Consider the following 20,281-nt stretch of genomic DNA (forward strand, 5'->3'; position numbering starts at 1 on the left):
AATAGATTGGGAGGTTACAGATATTTCTCACCTTTGACACTTGTCAGATCTTTTTATTGCCAAATTGAAGCAGTTATCCTAAGGGCTTATTCACACCTCCGACTTTTTTGAATATCTCCTTGTGAGAGTCTGCTCTGGATTATCAAATATTCTGGACTATCGGACGGTCCTATAAAAGTTTACATACATGTCATTTGTCCTCTTCTCAGACATCTTCTGCCGTCAGGATGTACAGTTTCATGGGTGGAGGCCTCTTCTGCGCCTGCGTGGGTAACATCCTCTTAGTCGTTTCCACCGCCACAGACTACTGGATGCAATATCGATTGTCCGGGACATTCGCGCACCAAGGACTGTGGAGATATTGCGTGACCGGAAAATGCTACTTGCAGACGGAGACCATCGGTAGGTAGCCATGACTGTACTCCAGAAAACGTGTTGGATGCATTAAATGTCAACCTCCTGCCTGACCAGAAAATCAGGTTGCTGTTTTTTTCTCTCCACCATGCTTTACACTGCATCTCTTCTTGTTCTGATTGTCTTCTGTGTATAGGCACAAGCAGAGGTGACCCCCTAACCCTGATATAACAGAGAAGTTCAACTGTTCTTTAACTTTGCACAATACGTGGCTTGTGTTTTTTTCTCTTGCAGCGTATTGGAACGCCACGCGAGCCTTCATGATCCTGTCCACATTGTCCTGCTTTGCTGGGATCATCGCCGGGATCTTGTCCTTTGCTCAATTCTCAACGTTCCAGAGGTTTAACAGGTCATTTGCTGCGGGAATCATGTTCTTCATCTCCAGTGAGTAAAAACAGAACATGACACTACAGAGATCACTAAACAGTAACTTTACTCCATAAGAGCATTAGTAGTTATATTCTTGTACATAGGGGCAGTATTATAGTAGTTATATTCTTGTACATAGGGAGCAGTATTATAGTAGTTATATTCTTGTACATAGGAGCAGTATTATAGTAGTTATATTCTTGTACATAGGGAGCAGTATTATAGTAGTTATATTCTTGTACATAGGGGGCAGTATTATAGTAGTTATATTCTTGTACATAGGGGGCAGTATTATAGTAGTTATATTCTTGTACATAGGGGCTGTATTATAGTAGTTATATTCTTGTACATAGGGGCAGTATTATAGTAGTTATATTCTTGTACATAGGGGCAGTATTATAGTAGTTATATTCTTGTACATAGGGAGCAGTATTATAGTTGTTATATTCTTGTACATAGGGGCAGTATTATAGTAGTTATATTCTTGTACATAGGGGCTGTATTATAGTAGTTATATTCTTGTACATAGGGAGCAGTATTATAGTAGTTATATTCTTGTACATAGGAGCAGTATTATAGTAGTTATATTCTTATACATAGGGGCAGTATTATAGTAGTTATATTCTTGTACATAGGAGCAGTATTATAGTAGTTATATTCTTATACATTGGAGCAGTATTATAGTAGTTATATTCTTCTACATAGGGGCAGTATTATAGTAGTTATATTCTTGTACATAGGGGGCAGTATTATAGTAGTTATATTCTTGTACATAGGGGGCAGTATTATAGTAGTTATATTCTTGTACATAGGAGCAGTATTATAGTAGTTATATTCTTGTACATAGGAGCAGTATTATAGTAGTTATATTCTTGTATATAGGAGCAGTATTATAGTAGTTATATTCTTTTACATAGTGGCAATATTATAGTAATTATATTCTTGTACATAGGGGGCAGTATTATAGTAGTTATATTCGTGTACATAGGAGCAGTATTATAGTAGTTATATTCTTTTACATAGTGGCAGTATTATAGTAGTTATATTCTTGTACATAGGGGGCAGTATTATAGTAGTTATATTCTTGTACATAGGAGCAGTATTATAGTAGTTATATTCTTGTGCATAGGAGCAGTATTATAGTAGTTATATTCTTGTACATAGGAGAAGTATTATAGTAGTTCTATTCTTGTACATAGGAGCAGTATTATAGTAGTTATATTCTTGTACATAGGAGCAGTATTATAGTAGTTATATTCTTTTACATAGTGGCAGTATTATAGTAGTTATATTCTCGTACATAGGGGGCACTATTATAGTAGTTATATTCTTGTACATCGGGGCAGTATTATAGTAGCTATATTCTTGTACTTAGGGGGCAGTATTATAGTAGTTATATTCTTGTACATAGGGGCAGTATTATAGCAGTTATATTCTTGTACATAGTGGCCATAATATAGTAGTTATATTCTTGTACATAGGGGCAGTATTATAGTAGTGATATTCTTGTACATAGGGGGCAGTATTATAGTAGTTATATTCTTGTTCATAGGGGCAGTATTGTAGTAGTTATATTCTTGTACATTATAGCAGTATTATAGTAGTTATATTATTGTACATAGGGGGCAGTATTATAGTAGTTATATTCTTGTACATAGGGAGCATTATTATAGTAGTGATATTCTTGTACATAGGGGCTGTATTATAGCAGTTATACTCTTGTACATAGGGGGCAGTATTATAGTAGTTATATTCTTGTACATAGGGGCGGTATTATAGTAGTTATATTCTTGTACATAGGGGGCAGTATTACAGTAGTTATATTCTTGTACATAGGAGGAGTATTATAGTAGTTATATTCTTGTACATAGGGGCAGTATTATAGTAGATATATTCTTATACATAGGGGCAGTATTATAGTAGTTATATTTTTGTACATAGGGACAGTATTATAGTAGTTATATTCTTGTACATAGGAGCAGTATGATAGTAGTTATATTCCTGTACATAGGGACAGTATTATAGTAGTTATATTCATGTACATAGAGGGCAATATTATAGTAGTTATATTCTTGTACATAGGGGCAGTATTATAGTAGTTATATTTTTGTACATAGGGACAGTATTATAGTAGTTATATTCTTGTACATAGGAGCAGTATTATAGTAGTTATATTCATGTACATAGAGGGCAATATTATAGTAGTTATATTCATGTACATAGGGGCAGTATTATAGTAGTTATATTCTCATACATAGGAGCAGTATTATAGTAGTTATATTCTTGTACATAGGGGGCAGTATTCTAGTAGTTATATTCTTGTACATAGGGGCAATATTATAGTAGTTATATTCTTGTACATAGGGACAGTATTATAGTAGTTATATTCATGTACATAGGGAGCAGTGTTATAGTAGTTATATTCCTGTACATATGAGCAGTATTATAGTAGTTATATTCTTGTATATAGGGGCAGTAGTATAGTAGTTATATTCTTGTACATAGGGACAGTATTATAGTAATTATATTCTAGTACACAGGGGACAGTATTATAATAGTTATATTTTTGTACATAGGGGGTAGTATTATAGTAGTTATATTCTTGTACATAGGGGGCATTATTATAGTTGTTATATTCTTGTATATAGGGTCAGTATTATAGTAGTTATATTCTTGTACATGGGATCAGTATTATAGTAGTTATATTCTTGTACATAGGGGCAGTATTATAGTAGTTATATTCTTTTATATAGGGGCAGTATTATAGTTATACTCTTGTACATAGGGGCAGTATTATAGTAGTTATATTATTGTACCTATGGAGCAGTATTATGGTATTTATATCCTTGTACATAGGAGCAGTATTATAGTATTTATATTCTTCTACATGGGGCACTATTATAGTAGATATACTCTTGAACATAGGAGCAGTATTATAGCAGTTATTCTCTTATACATAGGGGGGCGGTATTATAGTAGTTATATTCTTGTACATAGGGGGGCGGTATTATAGTAGTTATATTCTTGTACATAGGGGGCAGTACTATAGTAGTTATATTCTTGTACATAGGGGCAGTATTATAGTAGTTATATTCTTGTACATAGGGGCAGTATTATAGTAGTTATATTTTTGTACATAGGAGCAGTATTATAGTAGTTATATTCTTGTACATAGGGGCAGTATTATAGTAGTTATATTCTTGTACATAGGGGCAGTATTATAGTAGTTATATTCTTGTACATAGGGGCAGTATTAGAGTAGTTATATTCTCATACATAGGAGCAGTATTATAGTAGTTATATTCTTGTATATAGGAGCAGTATTATAGTAGTTATATTCTTGTATATTGGAGCAGTATTATAGTAGTTATATTCTTGTACATAGGGGGCAGTATTATAGTAGTTATATTCTTGTACATAGGGGGCAGTATTATAGTAGTTATATTCTTGTACATAGGAGCAGTATTATAGCAGTTATATTCTTGTACATAGGAGCAGTATTATAGTAGTTATATTCTTGTACATAGGAGCAGTATTCTAGTAATTATATTCTTGTACATGGGGCAGTATTATAGTAGTTATAGTCTTGTACATAGAGGGCAGTATTATAGTAGTTATATTCTTGTACATAGGAGCAGTATTATAGTAGTTATATTCCTGTACATAGGGGCAGTATTATAGTAGTTATAGTCTTGTACATAGGGGGCAGTATTATAGTAGTTATATTCTTGTACATAGGAGCAGTATTATAGTAGTTATATTCTTGTACATAGTGGCAGTATTATAGTAGTTATATTCTTGTACATAGGAGCAGTAGTATAGTAGTTATATTCTTGTACATAGGAGGCAGTATTATAGTAGTTATATTCTCGTACATAGGAGAAGTATTATAGTAGTTTTATTCTTGTACATAGGGGGCATTCTTATAGTAGTTATATTCTTGTACATAGGGGGCAGTATTATAGTAGTTATATTCTTGTACATAGGGGCAGTATTATAGTAGTTATATTCTTGTACATAGGGGGCAGTATTATAGTAGTTATATTCTTGTACATAGGGGCAGTATTATAGCAGTTATATTCTCGTACATAGGAGCAGTATTATAGTAGTTTTATTCTTGTACATAGGGGGCAGTATTATAGTAGTTATATTCTTGTACATAGGAGCAGTATTATAGTAGTTATATTCTTGTACATAGGAGCAGTATTATAGTAGTTAAATTCTTGTACATAGGAGCAGTATTATAGTAGTTATATTCTTGTACATAGGGGGCAGTATTTTAGTAGTTATATTCTTGTACATAGGGGGCAGTATTTTAGTAGTTATATTCTTGTACATAGGGGGCAGTATTAGAGTAGTTATATTCTTGTACATAGGGGCAGTATTATAGTAGTTATATTCTCATACATAGGAGCAGTATTATAGTAGTTATATTCTTGTAAATAGGAGGCAGTATTATAGTAGTTATATTCTTGTACATAGTGGCAGTATTATAGTAGTTATATTCTTGTGCATAGTGGCAGTATTATAATCGTAATATTCTTGTAAATAGGAGCAGTATTATAGTAGTTATATTCTTGTACATAGGGGGCAGTATTATAGTAGTTATATTCTTGCACGTAGGAGCAGTATTATAGTAGATATATTCTTGTACATAGGCAGTATTATATTAGTTATATTCTTGTACATAGGGGGCAGTATTATAGTAGTTATATTCTTGTACATAGGGGCTGTATTATAGTAGTTATATTCTTGTACATAGGGGCAGTATTATAGTAGTTATATTCTTGTACATAGGGGCAGTATTATAGTAGTTATATTCTTGTACATAGGGAGCAGTATTATAGTTGTTATATTCTTGTACATAGGGGCAGTATTATAGTAGTTATATTCTTGTACATAGGGGCTGTATTATAGTAGTTATATTCTTGTACATAGGGAGCAGTATTATAGTAGTTATATTCTTGTACATAGGAGCAGTATTATAGTAGTTATATTCTTATACATAGGGGCAGTATTATAGTAGTTATATTCTTGTACATAGGAGCAGTATTATAGTAGTTATATTCTTATACATTGGAGCAGTATTATAGTAGTTATATTCTTCTACATAGGGGCAGTATTATAGTAGTTATATTCTTGTACATAGGGGGCAGTATTATAGTAGTTATATTCTTGTACATAGGGGGCAGTATTATAGTAGTTATATTCTTGTACATAGGAGCAGTATTATAGTAGTTATATTCTTGTACATAGGAGCAGTATTATAGTAGTTATATTCTTGTATATAGGAGCAGTATTATAGTAGTTATATTCTTTTACATAGTGGCAATATTATAGTAATTATATTCTTGTACATAGGGGGCAGTATTATAGTAGTTATATTCGTGTACATAGGAGCAGTATTATAGTAGTTATATTCTTTTACATAGTGGCAGTATTATAGTAGTTATATTCTTGTACATAGGGGGCAGTATTATAGTAGTTATATTCTTGTACATAGGAGCAGTATTATAGTAGTTATATTCTTGTGCATAGGAGCAGTATTATAGTAGTTATATTCTTGTACATAGGAGCAGTATTATAGTAGTTCTATTCTTGTACATAGGAGCAGTATTATAGTAGTTATATTCTTGTACATAGGAGCAGTATTATAGTAGTTATATTCTTTTACATAGTGGCAGTATTATAGTAGTTATATTCTCGTACATAGGGGGCACTATTATAGTAGTTATATTCTTGTACATCGGGGCAGTATTATAGTAGCTATATTCTTGTACTTAGGGGGCAGTATTATAGTAGTTATATTCTTGTACATAGGGGCAGTATTATAGCAGTTATATTCTTGTACATAGTGGCCATAATATAGTAGTTATATTCTTGTACATAGGGGCAGTATTATAGTAGTGATATTCTTGTACATAGGGGGCAGTATTATAGTAGTTATATTCTTGTTCATAGGGGCAGTATTGTAGTAGTTATATTCTTGTACATTATAGCAGTATTATAGTAGTTATATTATTGTACATAGGGGGCAGTATTATAGTAGTTATATTCTTGTACATAGGGAGCATTATTATAGTAGTGATATTCTTGTACATAGGGGCTGTATTATAGCAGTTATACTCTTGTACATAGGGGGCAGTATTATAGTAGTTATATTCTTGTACATAGGGGCGGTATTATAGTAGTTATATTCTTGTACATAGGGGGCAGTATTACAGTAGTTATATTCTTGTACATAGGAGGAGTATTATAGTAGTTATATTCTTGTACATAGGGGCAGTATTATAGTAGATATATTCTTATACATAGGGGCAGTATTATAGTAGTTATATTTTTGTACATAGGGACAGTATTATAGTAGTTATATTCTTGTACATAGGAGCAGGATTATAGTAGTTATATTCCTGTACATAGGGACAGTATTATAGTAGTTATATTCATGTACATAGAGGGCAATATTATAGTAGTTATATTCTTGTACATAGGGGCAGTATTATAGTAGTTATATTTTTGTACATAGGGACAGTATTATAGTAGTTATATTCTTGTACATAGGAGCAGTATTATAGTAGTTATATTCATGTACATAGAGGGCAATATTATAGTAGTTATATTCATGTACATAGGGGCAGTATTATAGTAGTTATATTCTCATACATAGGAGCAGTATTATAGTAGTTATATTCTTGTACATAGGGGGCAGTATTCTAGTAGTTATATTCTTGTACATAGGGGCAATATTATAGTAGTTATATTCTTGTACATAGGGACAGTATTATAGTAGTTATATTCATGTACATAGGGAGCAGTGTTATAGTAGTTATATTCCTGTACATATGAGCAGTATTATAGTAGTTATATTCTTGTATATAGGGGCAGTAGTATAGTAGTTATATTCTTGTACATAGGGACAGTATTATAGTAATTATATTCTAGTACACAGGGGACAGTATTATAATAGTTATATTTTTGTACATAGGGGGTAGTATTATAGTAGTTATATTCTTGTACATAGGGGGCATTATTATAGTTGTTATATTCTTGTATATAGGGTCAGTATTATAGTAGTTATATTCTTGTACATGGGATCAGTATTATAGTAGTTATATTCTTGTACATAGGGGCAGTATTATAGTAGTTATATTCTTTTATATAGGGGCAGTATTATAGTTATACTCTTGTACATAGGGGCAGTATTATAGTAGTTATATTATTGTACCTATGGAGCAGTATTATGGTATTTATATCCTTGTACATAGGAGCAGTATTATAGTATTTATATTCTTCTACATGGGGCACTATTATAGTAGATATACTCTTGAACATAGGAGCAGTATTATAGCAGTTATTCTCTTATACATAGGGGGGCGGTATTATAGTAGTTATATTCTTGTACATAGGGGGGCGGTATTATAGTAGTTATATTCTTGTACATAGGGGGCAGTACTATAGTAGTTATATTCTTGTACATAGAGGCAGTATTATAGTAGTTATATTCTTGTACATAGGGGCAGTATTATAGTAGTTATATTTTTGTACATAGGAGCAGTATTATAGTAGTTATATTCTTGTACATAGGGGCAGTATTATAGTAGTTATATTCTTGTACATAGGGGCAGTATTATAGTAGTTATATTCTTGTACATAGGGGCAGTATTAGAGTAGTTATATTCTCATACATAGGAGCAGTATTATAGTAGTTATATTCTTGTATATAGGAGCAGTATTATAGTAGTTATATTCTTGTATATTGGAGCAGTATTATAGTAGTTATATTCTTGTACATAGGGGGCAGTATTATAGTAGTTATATTCTTGTACATAGGGGGCAGTATTATAGTAGTTATATTCTTGTACATAGGAGCAGTATTATAGCAGTTATATTCTTGTACATAGGAGCAGTATTATAGTAGTTATATTCTTGTACATAGGAGCAGTATTCTAGTAATTATATTCTTGTACATGGGGCAGTATTATAGTAGTTATAGTCTTGTACATAGAGGGCAGTATTATAGTAGTTATATTCTTGTACATAGGAGCAGTATTATAGTAGTTATATTCTTGTACATAGGGGCAGTATTATAGTAGTTATAGTCTTGTACATAGGGGGCAGTATTATAGTAGTTATATTCTTGTACATAGGAGCAGTATTATAGTAGTTATATTCTTGTACATAGTGGCAGTATTATAGTAGTTATATTCTTGTACATAGGAGCAGTAGTATAGTAGTTATATTCTTGTACATAGGAGGCAGTATTATAGTAGTTATATTCTCGTACATAGGAGAAGTATTATAGTAGTTTTATTCTTGTACATAGGGGGCATTCTTATAGTAGTTATATTCTTGTACATAGGGGGCAGTATTATAGTAGTTATATTCTTGTACATAGGGGCAGTATTATAGTAGTTATATTCTTGTACATAGGGGGCAGTATTATAGTAGTTATATTCTTGTACATAGGGGCAGTATTATAGCAGTTATATTCTCGTACATAGGAGCAGTATTATAGTAGTTTTATTCTTGTACATAGGGGGCAGTATTATAGTAGTTATATTCTTGTACATAGGAGCAGTATTATAGTAGTTATATTCTTGTACATAGGAGCAGTATTATAGTAGTTAAATTCTTGTACATAGGAGCAGTATTATAGTAGTTATATTCTCGTACATAGGGGCAGTATTATAATAGTTATATTCTCATACATAGGAGCAGTATTATAGTAGTTATATTCTTGTACATAGGGGGCAGTATTTTAGTAGTTATATTCTTGTACATAGGGGGCAGTATTTTAGTAGTTATATTCTTGTACATAGGGGGCAGTATTAGAGTAGTTATATTCTTGTACATAGGGGCAGTATTATAGTAGTTATATTCTCATACATAGGAGCAGTATTATAGTAGTTATATTCTTGTAAATAGGAGGCAGTATTATAGTAGTTATATTCTTGTACATAGTGGCAGTATTATAGTAGTTATATTCTTGTGCATAGTGGCAGTATTATAATCGTAATATTCTTGTAAATAGGAGCAGTATTATAGTAGTTATATTCTTGTACATAGGGGGCAGTATTATAGTAGTTATATTCTTGCACGTAGGAGCAGTATTATAGTAGATATATTCTTGTACATAGGCAGTATTATATTAGTTATATTCTTGTACATAGGGGCAGTATTATAGTAGTTATATTCTTGTACATAGGAGCAGTATTCTAGTAATTATATTCTTGTACATAGGGGCAGTATTATAGTAGTTATAGTCTTGTACATAGAGGGCAGTATTATAGTAGTTATATTCTTGTACATAGGAGCAGTATTATAGTAGTTATATTCTTGTACATAGGGGCATTATTATAGTAGTTATAGTCTTGTACATAGGGGGCAGTATTATAGTAGTTATATTCTTGTACATAGGAGCAGTATTATAGTAGTTATATTCTTGTACATAGTGGCAGTATTATAGTAGTTATATTCTTGTACATAGGAGCAGTATTATAGTAGTTATATTCTTGTACATAGGGGGGCGGTATTATAGTCGTTATATTCTTGTAAATAGGGGCAGTATTATAGTAGTTATATTCTTGTACATAGGAGGCAGTATTATAGTAGTTATATTCTTGTACATAGTGGCAGTATTATAATCGTTATATTCTTGTAAATAGGAGCAGTATTATAGTAGTTATATTCTCGTACATAGGAGAATTATTATAGTAGTTATATTCTTGTACATAGGGGGCAGTATTATAGTAGTTATATTCTTGTACATAGGGGGCAGTATTATAGTAGTTATATTCTTGTACATAGGGGCAGTATTATAGTAGTTATATTATTGTACATAGGGGGCAGTATTATAGTAGTTATATTCTTGTACATAGGGGCAGTATTATAGCAGTTATATTCTCGTACATAGGAGCAGTATTATAGTAGTTATATTTTTGTACATAGGAGCAGTATTATAGTAGATATATTCTTGTACATAGGGGGCAGTATTATAGAAGTTATATTCTTGTACATAGGAGTAGTATTATAGTAGTTATATTCTTGTACATAGGGTCAGTATTAAAGTACTTATATTCTTGTACATAGGGGGCAGTATTATAGTAGTTATATTCTTGTACATAGGGTCAGTATTATAGTAGTTATAGTCTTGTACTTAGGAGCAGTATTATACTAGTTACATTCTTGTACATAGGGGCAGTATTATAGTAGTTATAGTCTTGTACATAGGAGCAGTATTATAGTAGTTATATTCTTGTAAATAGGAGCAGTATTATAGTAGTTGTATTCTTGTACATAAGTGCAGTATTATAGTAGTTATAGTTTTGTACATAGGGGGCAGTATTATAGTAGTTATATTCTTGTACATAGTGGCAGTATTATAGTATTTATATTCTTGTACATAGAGGGCAGTATTATAGTCGTTATATACTTGTAAATAGGAGCAGTATTATAGTAGTTATATTCTTGTACGTAGGAGGAGTATTATAGAAGTTATATTCTTGTACATAGGGCCAGTATTATAGTAGTTATTTTCTTGTACATAGGGGCAGTATTATAGTAGTTATATTCTTGTACATAGGGAGCAGTATTATAGTATTTATATTCTTGTACATAGGGGGCAGTATTATAGTTGTTATATTCTTGTACATAGGAGCAGTATTATAGTAGTTATATTCTTGTACATAGGGGGCAGTATTATAGTAGTTATTTTCTTGTACATAGGGGCAGTATTATATTAGTTATATTCTTGTACATAGGGGGCAGTATTATAGTAGTTATATTCTTGTAAATAGGAGCAGTATTATAGTAGTTATATTTTGTACATAGGGGCAGTATTATAGTAGTTATATTCTTGTACGTAGGAGCAGTATTATAGTAGTTACATTCTTGGGCATAAGGGCAGTATTATAGTAGTTATAGTCTTGTACATAGGAGCAGTATTATAGTAGTAATATTCTTGTTGATAGGGGCAGTATTATAGTAGATATATTTTTGTACATAGGGGCAGTATTATAGTAGTTATATTCTTGTACATAGGGGCAGTATTATAGTAGTTATATTCTTGTACATAGGAGCAGTATTATAGTAGTTACATTCTTGTACATAGGGGCAGTATTATAGTAGTTATAGTCTTGTACATAGGAGCAGTATTATAGTAGTATTATTCTTGTTCATAGGGGCAGTATTATAGTAGATATATTCTTGTACATAGGGAGCAGTATTATAGTAGTTATATTCTTGTAGATAGGGGCAGTATTATAGTAGTTATATTCTTGTACATAGGGGCAGTATTTTAGTAGTTATATTCTTGTACATAGGAGCAGTATTACAGTAGTTATATTCTTGTACATAGGGGGCAGTATTATAGTAGTTATATTCTTGTACATAGGAGCAGTATTATAGTAGTTATATTCTTGTATATAGGGGGCAGTATTATAGTAGTTATATTCCTGTACATAGTAGCAGTATTATAGTAGTTATATTCTTGTACATAGGAGCAATATTATAGTAGTTATATTCTTGTACATAGGAGCAGTATTATAGTAGTTATATTTTTGTACATAGGGGCTGTATTATAGTAGTTATAGTCTTGTACATAGAGGGCAGTATTATAGTAGTTATATTCTTGTACATAGGGTCAGTATTATAGTACTTATATTGTTGTACATAGGAGCAATATTATAGTAGTTATATTCTTGTACATAGTGGGCAGTATTATAGTAGTTATAGTCTTGTACATAGGAGCAGTATTATAGTAGTTATATTCTTGTACATAGGAGGCAGTATTATAGTAGTTATATTTTTGTACATACGGACAGTATTATAATTGTTATATTCTTGTATATAGGGGCAGTATTATAGTAGTTATATTCTTGTACATATGGGCAGTATTATAGTAGTTATATTCTTGTACATATGGGGCATTATTATAGTAGTTATATTCTTGTATATAGGGGCAGTATTATAGTAGTTATATTCTTGTACATAGGGGCAGTATTATAGTAGTAATATTCTTGTTGATAGGGGCAGTATTATAGTAGATATATTCTTGTACATAGGGGCAGTATTATAGTAGTTATAGTCTTGTACATAGGAGCAGTATTATAGTAGTTATAGTCTTGTACATAGGAGCAGTATTATAGTAGTAATATTCTTGTTCATAGGGGCAGTATTATAGTAGATATATTCTTGTACATAGGGGGCAGTATTATAGTAGTTATATTCTTGTACATAGGGGCAGTATTATAGTAGTTATATTCTTGTACATAGGAGCAGTATTATAGTAGTTACATTCTTGTACATAGGATCAGTATTATAGTAGTTATATTCTTGTACATATGGGCAGTATTATAGTAGTTATATTCTCGTACATAGGAGCAGTATTATAGTAGTTATATTCCTTTACATACGGGACAGTATTATAGTAGTTATATTCTTGTACATAGGAGCATTATTATAGTAGTTATATTCTTGTACACACGGGACAGTATTACAGTAGTTATATTGTTGTACATAGGAGCAGTATTATAGTAGTTATATTCTTGTACATAGGAGCAGTATTATTGTAGTTATATTCTTGCACATAGGAGCACTATTATAGTAGTTATATTCTTGTACATAGGAGCAGTATTGTAGTAGATATATTCTTGTATATAGGGGGCATTATTATACTAGTTATATCCTTGTATATAGGGGGGAGTATTATAGTAGTTATATTCTTGTACATAGGGGGCAGTATTATAGTAGTTATATTATTATACATAGGAGCAGTATTATAGTAGTTATATCCTTGTATATAGGGGGCAGTATTATAGTAGTTATATTCTTGTATATAGGGGGCAGGATTATAGTAGTTATATTCTTGTACATAGGGGCAGTATTATACTAGTTAGATCCTTGTATATAGGGGGCAGTATTATAGTAGTTATATTCTTGTACATAGGGGGCAATATTATAGTAGTTATATTCTTGTACATAGGGGGCAGTATTACAGTAGTTATATTCTTGTATATAGGAGCAGTATTATAGTAGTTATATACTTGTACATAGGGGGCAGTATTATAGTAGTTATATTCTTGTACATAGGGGGCAGTATTATAGTAGCTATATTCTTGTACATAGGGGGCAGTATTATAGTAGTTATATTCTTGTACATAGGGAGCAGTATTATAGTAGTTATATTCTTGTACATAGGAGCAGTATTATAGTAGCTATATTCTTGTACATAGGGGGCAGTATTATAGTAGTTATATTCTTGTACATAGGAGCAGTATTATAGTAGTTATATTCTTGTACATAGGGGGCAGTATTATAGTAGTTATATCCTTGTATATAGGGGGCAATATTATAGTAGTTATATTATTATACATAGGAGCAGTATTATAGTAGTTATATTTTTGTATATAGGGGGCAGGATTATAGTAGTTATATTCTTGTACATGGGGGCAGTATTATCTATATATATAATCGTCTTATCCCATCTGTCTGTCTGTCTGTGTGTCTGTCTGTCCAGGAAATCCCGCGTCGCTCATTGATCCGCCAGCGGCCAATCAGCGCCGGGGGATTTCTAAAAAAAGATGGCGGCCGTTAGCGGCTCAACCGCGGGACGGAGCTGAGCGGCGATGCAGCGGGGAGATGAGCGCCGCGAGGCGCTCATCTCCCGGCCGGCAACAGCAGAAGGAACCCGACCGCCGGACCCATCTGCGGGACGGAGATGCAGCCGGGAGATGAGCGGCGCAAGGCGCTCATCTCCCGGCCGGTATCAGCGGAAGGACCGCCGGCGCCGCTGACCTCCATGCAGAAGGGAGGACCGGGGAGCGGCGCTGCGGGTCTGGATACTTCTGCTGCGAGCGCCCGCTATGTCCCGGGTTCTCGCAGCGTAAGTACCCGCACAGGCAGCGCCGCTCCCCGCTGCTCACCAAGACGATTCGATGAATGGTCGCTTTCTTCGGACCCGACCAATCACTGATCTGATCTTAGCGCAAAACGTAAACATCGCTGTGCTGATTGGTTGCCGACGCTGCCCGCGACCAATCACCGGTTTGGGCGCCAAATTTAAATATCGGCCGCGACCAATCACCACAGCGGTGTTTAAATGTGGAGCCAAGATCGGTGATTGGTCGCGGCCGATATTTAAATTTGGCGCCCAAATCGGTGATTGGTCGTGGCCGATATTTAAATTTGGCGCCCAAATCGGTGATTGGTCGCGGTCAGCGTCCGCGACCAATCAGCACAATAGTGTTTAACTTTGGCGCCAAGATCAGTCATTGGTCGCGGGCCTAGACAGCGACCAATCACCGATTTGTGCAGCAATTTGAAATAGCGTCCGCGACCAATTGGATGTCAGCTGCGCTGCCTGTGCGGATACTTCCGCTGCAAGAACCCGGGACATGAGCGGGCGCTCGCAGCAGAAGTATCCGGACCCGCAGCGCCGCTCCCCGGTCCTCCCTTCACACCCTAGCCGCTGATGTCCCCACAGTATCCGCATTGTGCTACAAAGGTCCGGACATTTGTGTTAAAAATCGCTGATTGGTCGCTGGCGCTGCCTGCGACCAATCACCTATTTGGGCGCCAAATTTAAATATCGGCCGCGACCAATCAGCACAGCGGTGTTTAAATGTGGAGCCAAGATCGATGATTGGTCGCGGCCGATATTTAAATTTGGCGCCCAAATCGGTGATTGGTCGCGGGCAGCGCCAGCGACCAATCAGCGATTTTTAACACAAATGTCCGGACCTTTGTAACACCATGCGGGTACTGTGGGGACATCAGTGGCTAGGGTGTGAAGGGAGGACCGGGGAGCGGCGCTGCGGGTCGGGATACTTCTGCTGCGAGCGCCCGCTCATGTCCCGGGTTCTCGGAGCGGAAGTAGCCGCACAGGCAGCGCCGCTGACATCCATGCGGCTAGGGTGTGAAGGGAGGATCGGGGAGCGGCGCTGACATCCAATTGCTCGCGGACGCTATTTAAAAGTGCCGCACAAATCGGTGATTGGTCGCGGTCTTGGCCCACGACCAATCACGGATCTTGCCGCAAAAGTTAAACACTACGGTGCTGATTGGTCATGGACGCTGCCCGCGACCAATCACTGATTTGGGCGCCACATTCAAATATCGGCCGCGACCACTCACCGATCTTGGCTCCACATTTAAACACCGCTGTACTGATTGGTCGCGGACGCTATTTAAATGTGGCGCCAAAATCGGTGATTGGTCGCGGCCAGCGTCGGCGACCAATCAGCACAGCGGTGTTTAAATGTGGAGCCAAGATCAGTGATTGGTCGCGGCCGATATTTAAATTTGGCGCCCAAATCGGTGATTGGTCGCGGGCAGCTTCCGCGACCAATCAGCACAGTACTGTTTAACTTTGGCCACAAGATCAGTGATTGGTCGCGGGCCAAGTCGGCGACCAATGACCGATTTGTGCGGCACATTTAAATAGCGGCCGCGACCAATTGGATGTCAGCGCTGCTCCCCGGTCCTCCCTTCACACCCTAGCCGCATGGATGTCAGCGGCGCTGCCTATGCAGATACTTCCGCTCCGAGAACCCGGGACATGAGCAAGCGCTCGGAGCAGAAGTATCCCGACCCACAGCGCCGCTCCCCGGTCCTCCCTTCACACCCTAGCCACTGATGTCCCCACAGTATCCGCATGGTGTTACAAAGGTCCGGACATTTGTGTTAAAAATCGCTGATTGGTTGCTGGCGCTGCTCGCGACCAATCACCGATTTGGGCGCCAAATTTAAATCGGTGATTGGTCGCGGGCAGCGCCAGCGACCAATCAGCGATTTTTAACACAAATGTCCGGACCTTTGTAACACCATGCGGATACTGTGGGGACATCAGCGGCTAGGGCGTGAAGGGAGGACCGGGGAGCGGCGCTGCGGGTCGGGATACTTCTGCTCCGAGCGCCCGTTCATGTCCCGGGTTCTCGCAGCGGAAGTAGCCGCACAGGCAGCGGCGCTCCCCGGTCCTCACTAATACGATTCCGCTCCCCGCTCCTCACCAATACGATTCGCTGATTGGTCGCGCTCTCCGCATGCGACCAATCAGTGATCTTGGCACTAAAGTTAAACACCGCTCTGCTGATTGGTCGCGGCCGCTGCCCGCAACCAATCACCGATTTGGGCGCCACATTTAAATAGCGGCCGCGACCAATCACCGATCTTGCCGCCACATTTAAACATTGCTGTGCTGATTGGACGCGTCCAATCAGCGAGATTAGCGCCAAATTTAAACAACGCTCTGCTGATTGGTTGCGGACTCCAGCCGCGACCAATCAACGAGATTGGCGCCAAATTTAAGCAACGCTCTGCTGATTGATCGCGGTCGCTGGCCGAGATCAATCAGCAGTATTGGCGCCAAATTTAAACCTCACTCTGCTGATTGGTCGCAACCACCGGCCGCGACCAATCTGCGTTTTTTGTGCCAAATTTAAACAACTCTCTGCTGATTGGTCACGGTCGCCGGCCGCGACCAATCAGCAGCATTGGGGCCAAATGTAAACCCCGCTCTGCTGATTGGTCGCGGTCGCCGGCCGCGACCCATCAGCATTATTGGTGCCAAATTTAAACCCTGCTCTGCTGATTGATCGCGGCCGCCAGCCACGAACAATCAGCGAGATTGGCGCCAAATTTAAACACTGCTCTGCTGATTGGTCGCGGTTGTCGGCCGTGACCAATCAGCAGTATTGGCGCCAAATTTAAACCTCACTCTGCTCATTGGTCGCAACCACCGGCCGCGACCAATCTGCGCTTTTTGTGCCAAATTTAAACACTGCTCTGCTGATTGGTTGCGGCCGGCGACCAATCAGCGATTTTGGCGCCAAATTTAAACCCCGCTCTGCATCGCTCTGCTGATTGGTCGCGGTCGCCGGCCGCGACCAATCAACACTATTGTCGCCAAATTTAAACATCTCTTTGCTGATTGGTCGCGGTCGCGACTAATCAGCGATTTTTGTGCCAAATTTAAACACCGCACTGCTGATTGGTCGCGGCCGCCATCCGCGACCAATCAGCGAGATTGGCGCCAAATGTAAACAACGCTCTGCTGATTGGTCACGGTCGCCGGCCTCGACCAATCAGCGATTTTGGCGCCAAATTTAAACAACGTTCTGCTGTTTGGTCGCGGCCGGCGACCAATCAGCGATTTTGGCGCCAAATTTAAACCCCGCTCTGCATCGCTCTGCTGATTGGTCGCAGTCGGCGGCCGCGACCAGTCAGCAGTATTGGCGCCAAATTTAAACACCGCTCTGCTGATTGGTCGCGACTAATCAGCGATTTTGGTGCCAAATTTAAACACGCTCTCCAGTCCTCACTAACACGGTTCGCTGATTGTTCGCGGCCGCCGCCCGCGACCAATCATCGATATTGCCGCCAAATTTAAACACCGCTTTGCTAATTGGTCGCGATTGCCGAACGCGACCAATCAGCGATTTTGGCGCCAAATTTAAACACAGTTCTGCTGATTGCACCCGGTCGGCCGCATACCTATTCTAGAATACCCGATGCATTAGAATCGGGCCACCATCTAGTACTAGTTATATCCTTGTATATAGGGGGCAGTATTATAGTAGTTATATTCTGTACATAGGAGCAGTATTATAGTAGTTATATTCTTGTATATAGGGGCAGTATTATAGTAGTTATATTCTGTACATAGGAGCAGTATTATAGTAGTTATATTCTTGTACATAGGGGCAGTATTATAGTAGTTATATTCTTGTACATAGGGGGCAGTATTATAGTAGTTATATTCTGTACATAGGAGCAGTATTATAGTAGTTATATTCTTGTGCATAGGAGCAGTATTATAGTAGTTATATTCTTGTACATAGGGGCAGTATTATAGTAGTTATATTCTTGTACATAGGAGCAGTATTATAGTAGTTATATTCTTGTACATAGGAGCAGTATTATAGTAGTTATATTCTTGTACATAGGGGCAGTATTATAGTAGTTATATTCTTGTACATAGGAGCAGTATTATAGTAGCTATATTCTTGTACATAGGGGCAGTATTATAGTAGTTATATTCTTGTACATAGGGGCAGTATTATAGTAGTTATATTCTTGTACATAGGAGCAGTATTATAGTAGCTATATTCTTGTACATAGGGGGCAGTATTATAGTAGTTATATTCTTGTACTTAGGGGCAGTATTATAGTAGTTATATTCTTGTACATAGGGGGTAGTATTATAGTAGTTATATTCTTGTACATAGGGGGCAGTATTATAGTAGTTATATTCTTGTACATAGGGGCAGTATTATAGTAGTTATATTCTTGTACATAGGGGCAGTATTATAGTAGTTATATTCTTGTACATAGGAAGCAGTATTATAGTAGTTATATTCTTGTATATAGGGGGCAGGATTATAGTAGTTATATTCTTGGACATAAGGGCAGTATTATAGTAGTTATATTCTTGTATATAGGGGCAGTATTATACTAGTTATATCCTTGTATATAGGGGGCAGTATTATAGTAGTTATATTCTTGTATATAGGGGGCAGGATTATAATAGTTATATTCCTGTACATAAGGGCAGTATTATACTAGTTATATCCTTGTACATAGGGGGCAGTATTATGGTAGTCATGTTCCTTATTGTTGCACTGATGCCTCCTTTATGTTCTCAGCCCTGTTTGTGTTACTGGCTATGGCAATTTACACCGGAGTAACCGTTAATTTCCTGGGTAAGCGGTTTGGTGACTGGCGTTTCTCCTGGTCCTATATCTTGGGCTGGGTTGCTTTGCTGATGACTTTCTTTGCAGGTAAGAGGCGATTGCCGGTGCAGTATAATAACTATGTCAGTGACGTTCTGCCTTGCGTCGCTGTGTTACCGCTATCCTCTGTTTGCAGGGATCTTTTACATGTGCGCCTATCGAATGCACGAATGTCGGAGATCCACTGGACCTCGCTAAGATGCTCGGATTAGTAATAAAGACAATTGTATGGGAAGATGTAAACATTTCTCGGCGTCTTCTGGAACGGTTACAAGATGGAGACAAGACTCGGCGCTCTGGACATCTTACAAGCATATACATATATACGCAGGGCCCGATCCGCAGCAATCACTGATTATAACAAAAGTAACCTGTCTTTTTTTTTTTCCCTTTGGTTTCCGGGAAAGTACAGCTTTTACTTCTTCTTCCATGTTGTTGTCACCCAGCTTTCCTAGCCTCCTGAATGGCACACCTGTGAAGATCTCACATTTCTATTTCTCTGCAGGAATCTGGGAAAGCTGGGTGTCAAACTTGTCACTTTATTGTATACTCTTTAGCTGTTTTTTTTTTTCAGTTATCTATGTTTTTGGGAAAGCTGGATGACAACCAGCTGAGCTTTTTCACATGCCTTTCAGGTTTCTAGAAAAGTTGGGTGATCCTCCCAAGTTACAACAGTGTGTTGTCAGAAGTGACAGCCAATAATTACTGACTTTCCACCCAGCTTTCCCAGGCTCCTGAACAACAATTCTGCCTCCTTATAGATGTGTATT

The 20,281-nt window shown here is 37.0% G+C and overlaps 1 protein-coding gene across 1 annotated transcript; it reads left to right on the forward strand.

Annotated features, from left to right (window-relative positions):
- The first annotated feature begins 227 nt into the window (after positions 1–227).
- On the forward strand, positions 228–19,852 carry LOC141173004 (lens fiber membrane intrinsic protein-like). The gene is made up of 4 exons (XM_073657622.1): positions 228–402; positions 649–798; positions 19,425–19,559; positions 19,648–19,852. Exons 1-4 carry the CDS (start codon positions 228–230, stop codon positions 19,707–19,709), a joined length of 522 nt encoding a protein of 173 aa, XP_073513723.1. The 3' UTR covers positions 19,710–19,852.
- Positions 19,853–20,281: the final 429 nt, after the last annotated feature.

Source organism: Phyllobates terribilis, unplaced genomic scaffold (genome assembly GCF_046119375.1).
Source record: "Phyllobates terribilis strain yellow unplaced genomic scaffold, ASM4611937v1 Scaffold_12__6_contigs__length_324123572, whole genome shotgun sequence".
Taxonomy (NCBI): Eukaryota; Metazoa; Chordata; class Amphibia; order Anura; family Dendrobatidae; genus Phyllobates; species Phyllobates terribilis.

Bases quoted from the DNA above. Each gene is read 5' to 3' on its own strand.
- LOC141173004 (XM_073657622.1), top strand. From the start codon at position 228: ATGTACAGTTTCATGGGTGGAGGCCTCTTCTGCGCCTGCGTGGGTAAC. The intron at 403-648 runs GTAGGTAGCCAT...TTTCTCTTGCAG, and splicing joins CTTGCAGACGGAGACCATCG to CGTATTGGAACGCCACGCGA. The intron at 799-19,424 runs GTGAGTAAAAAC...TTATGTTCTCAG, and splicing joins AATCATGTTCTTCATCTCCA to CCCTGTTTGTGTTACTGGCT.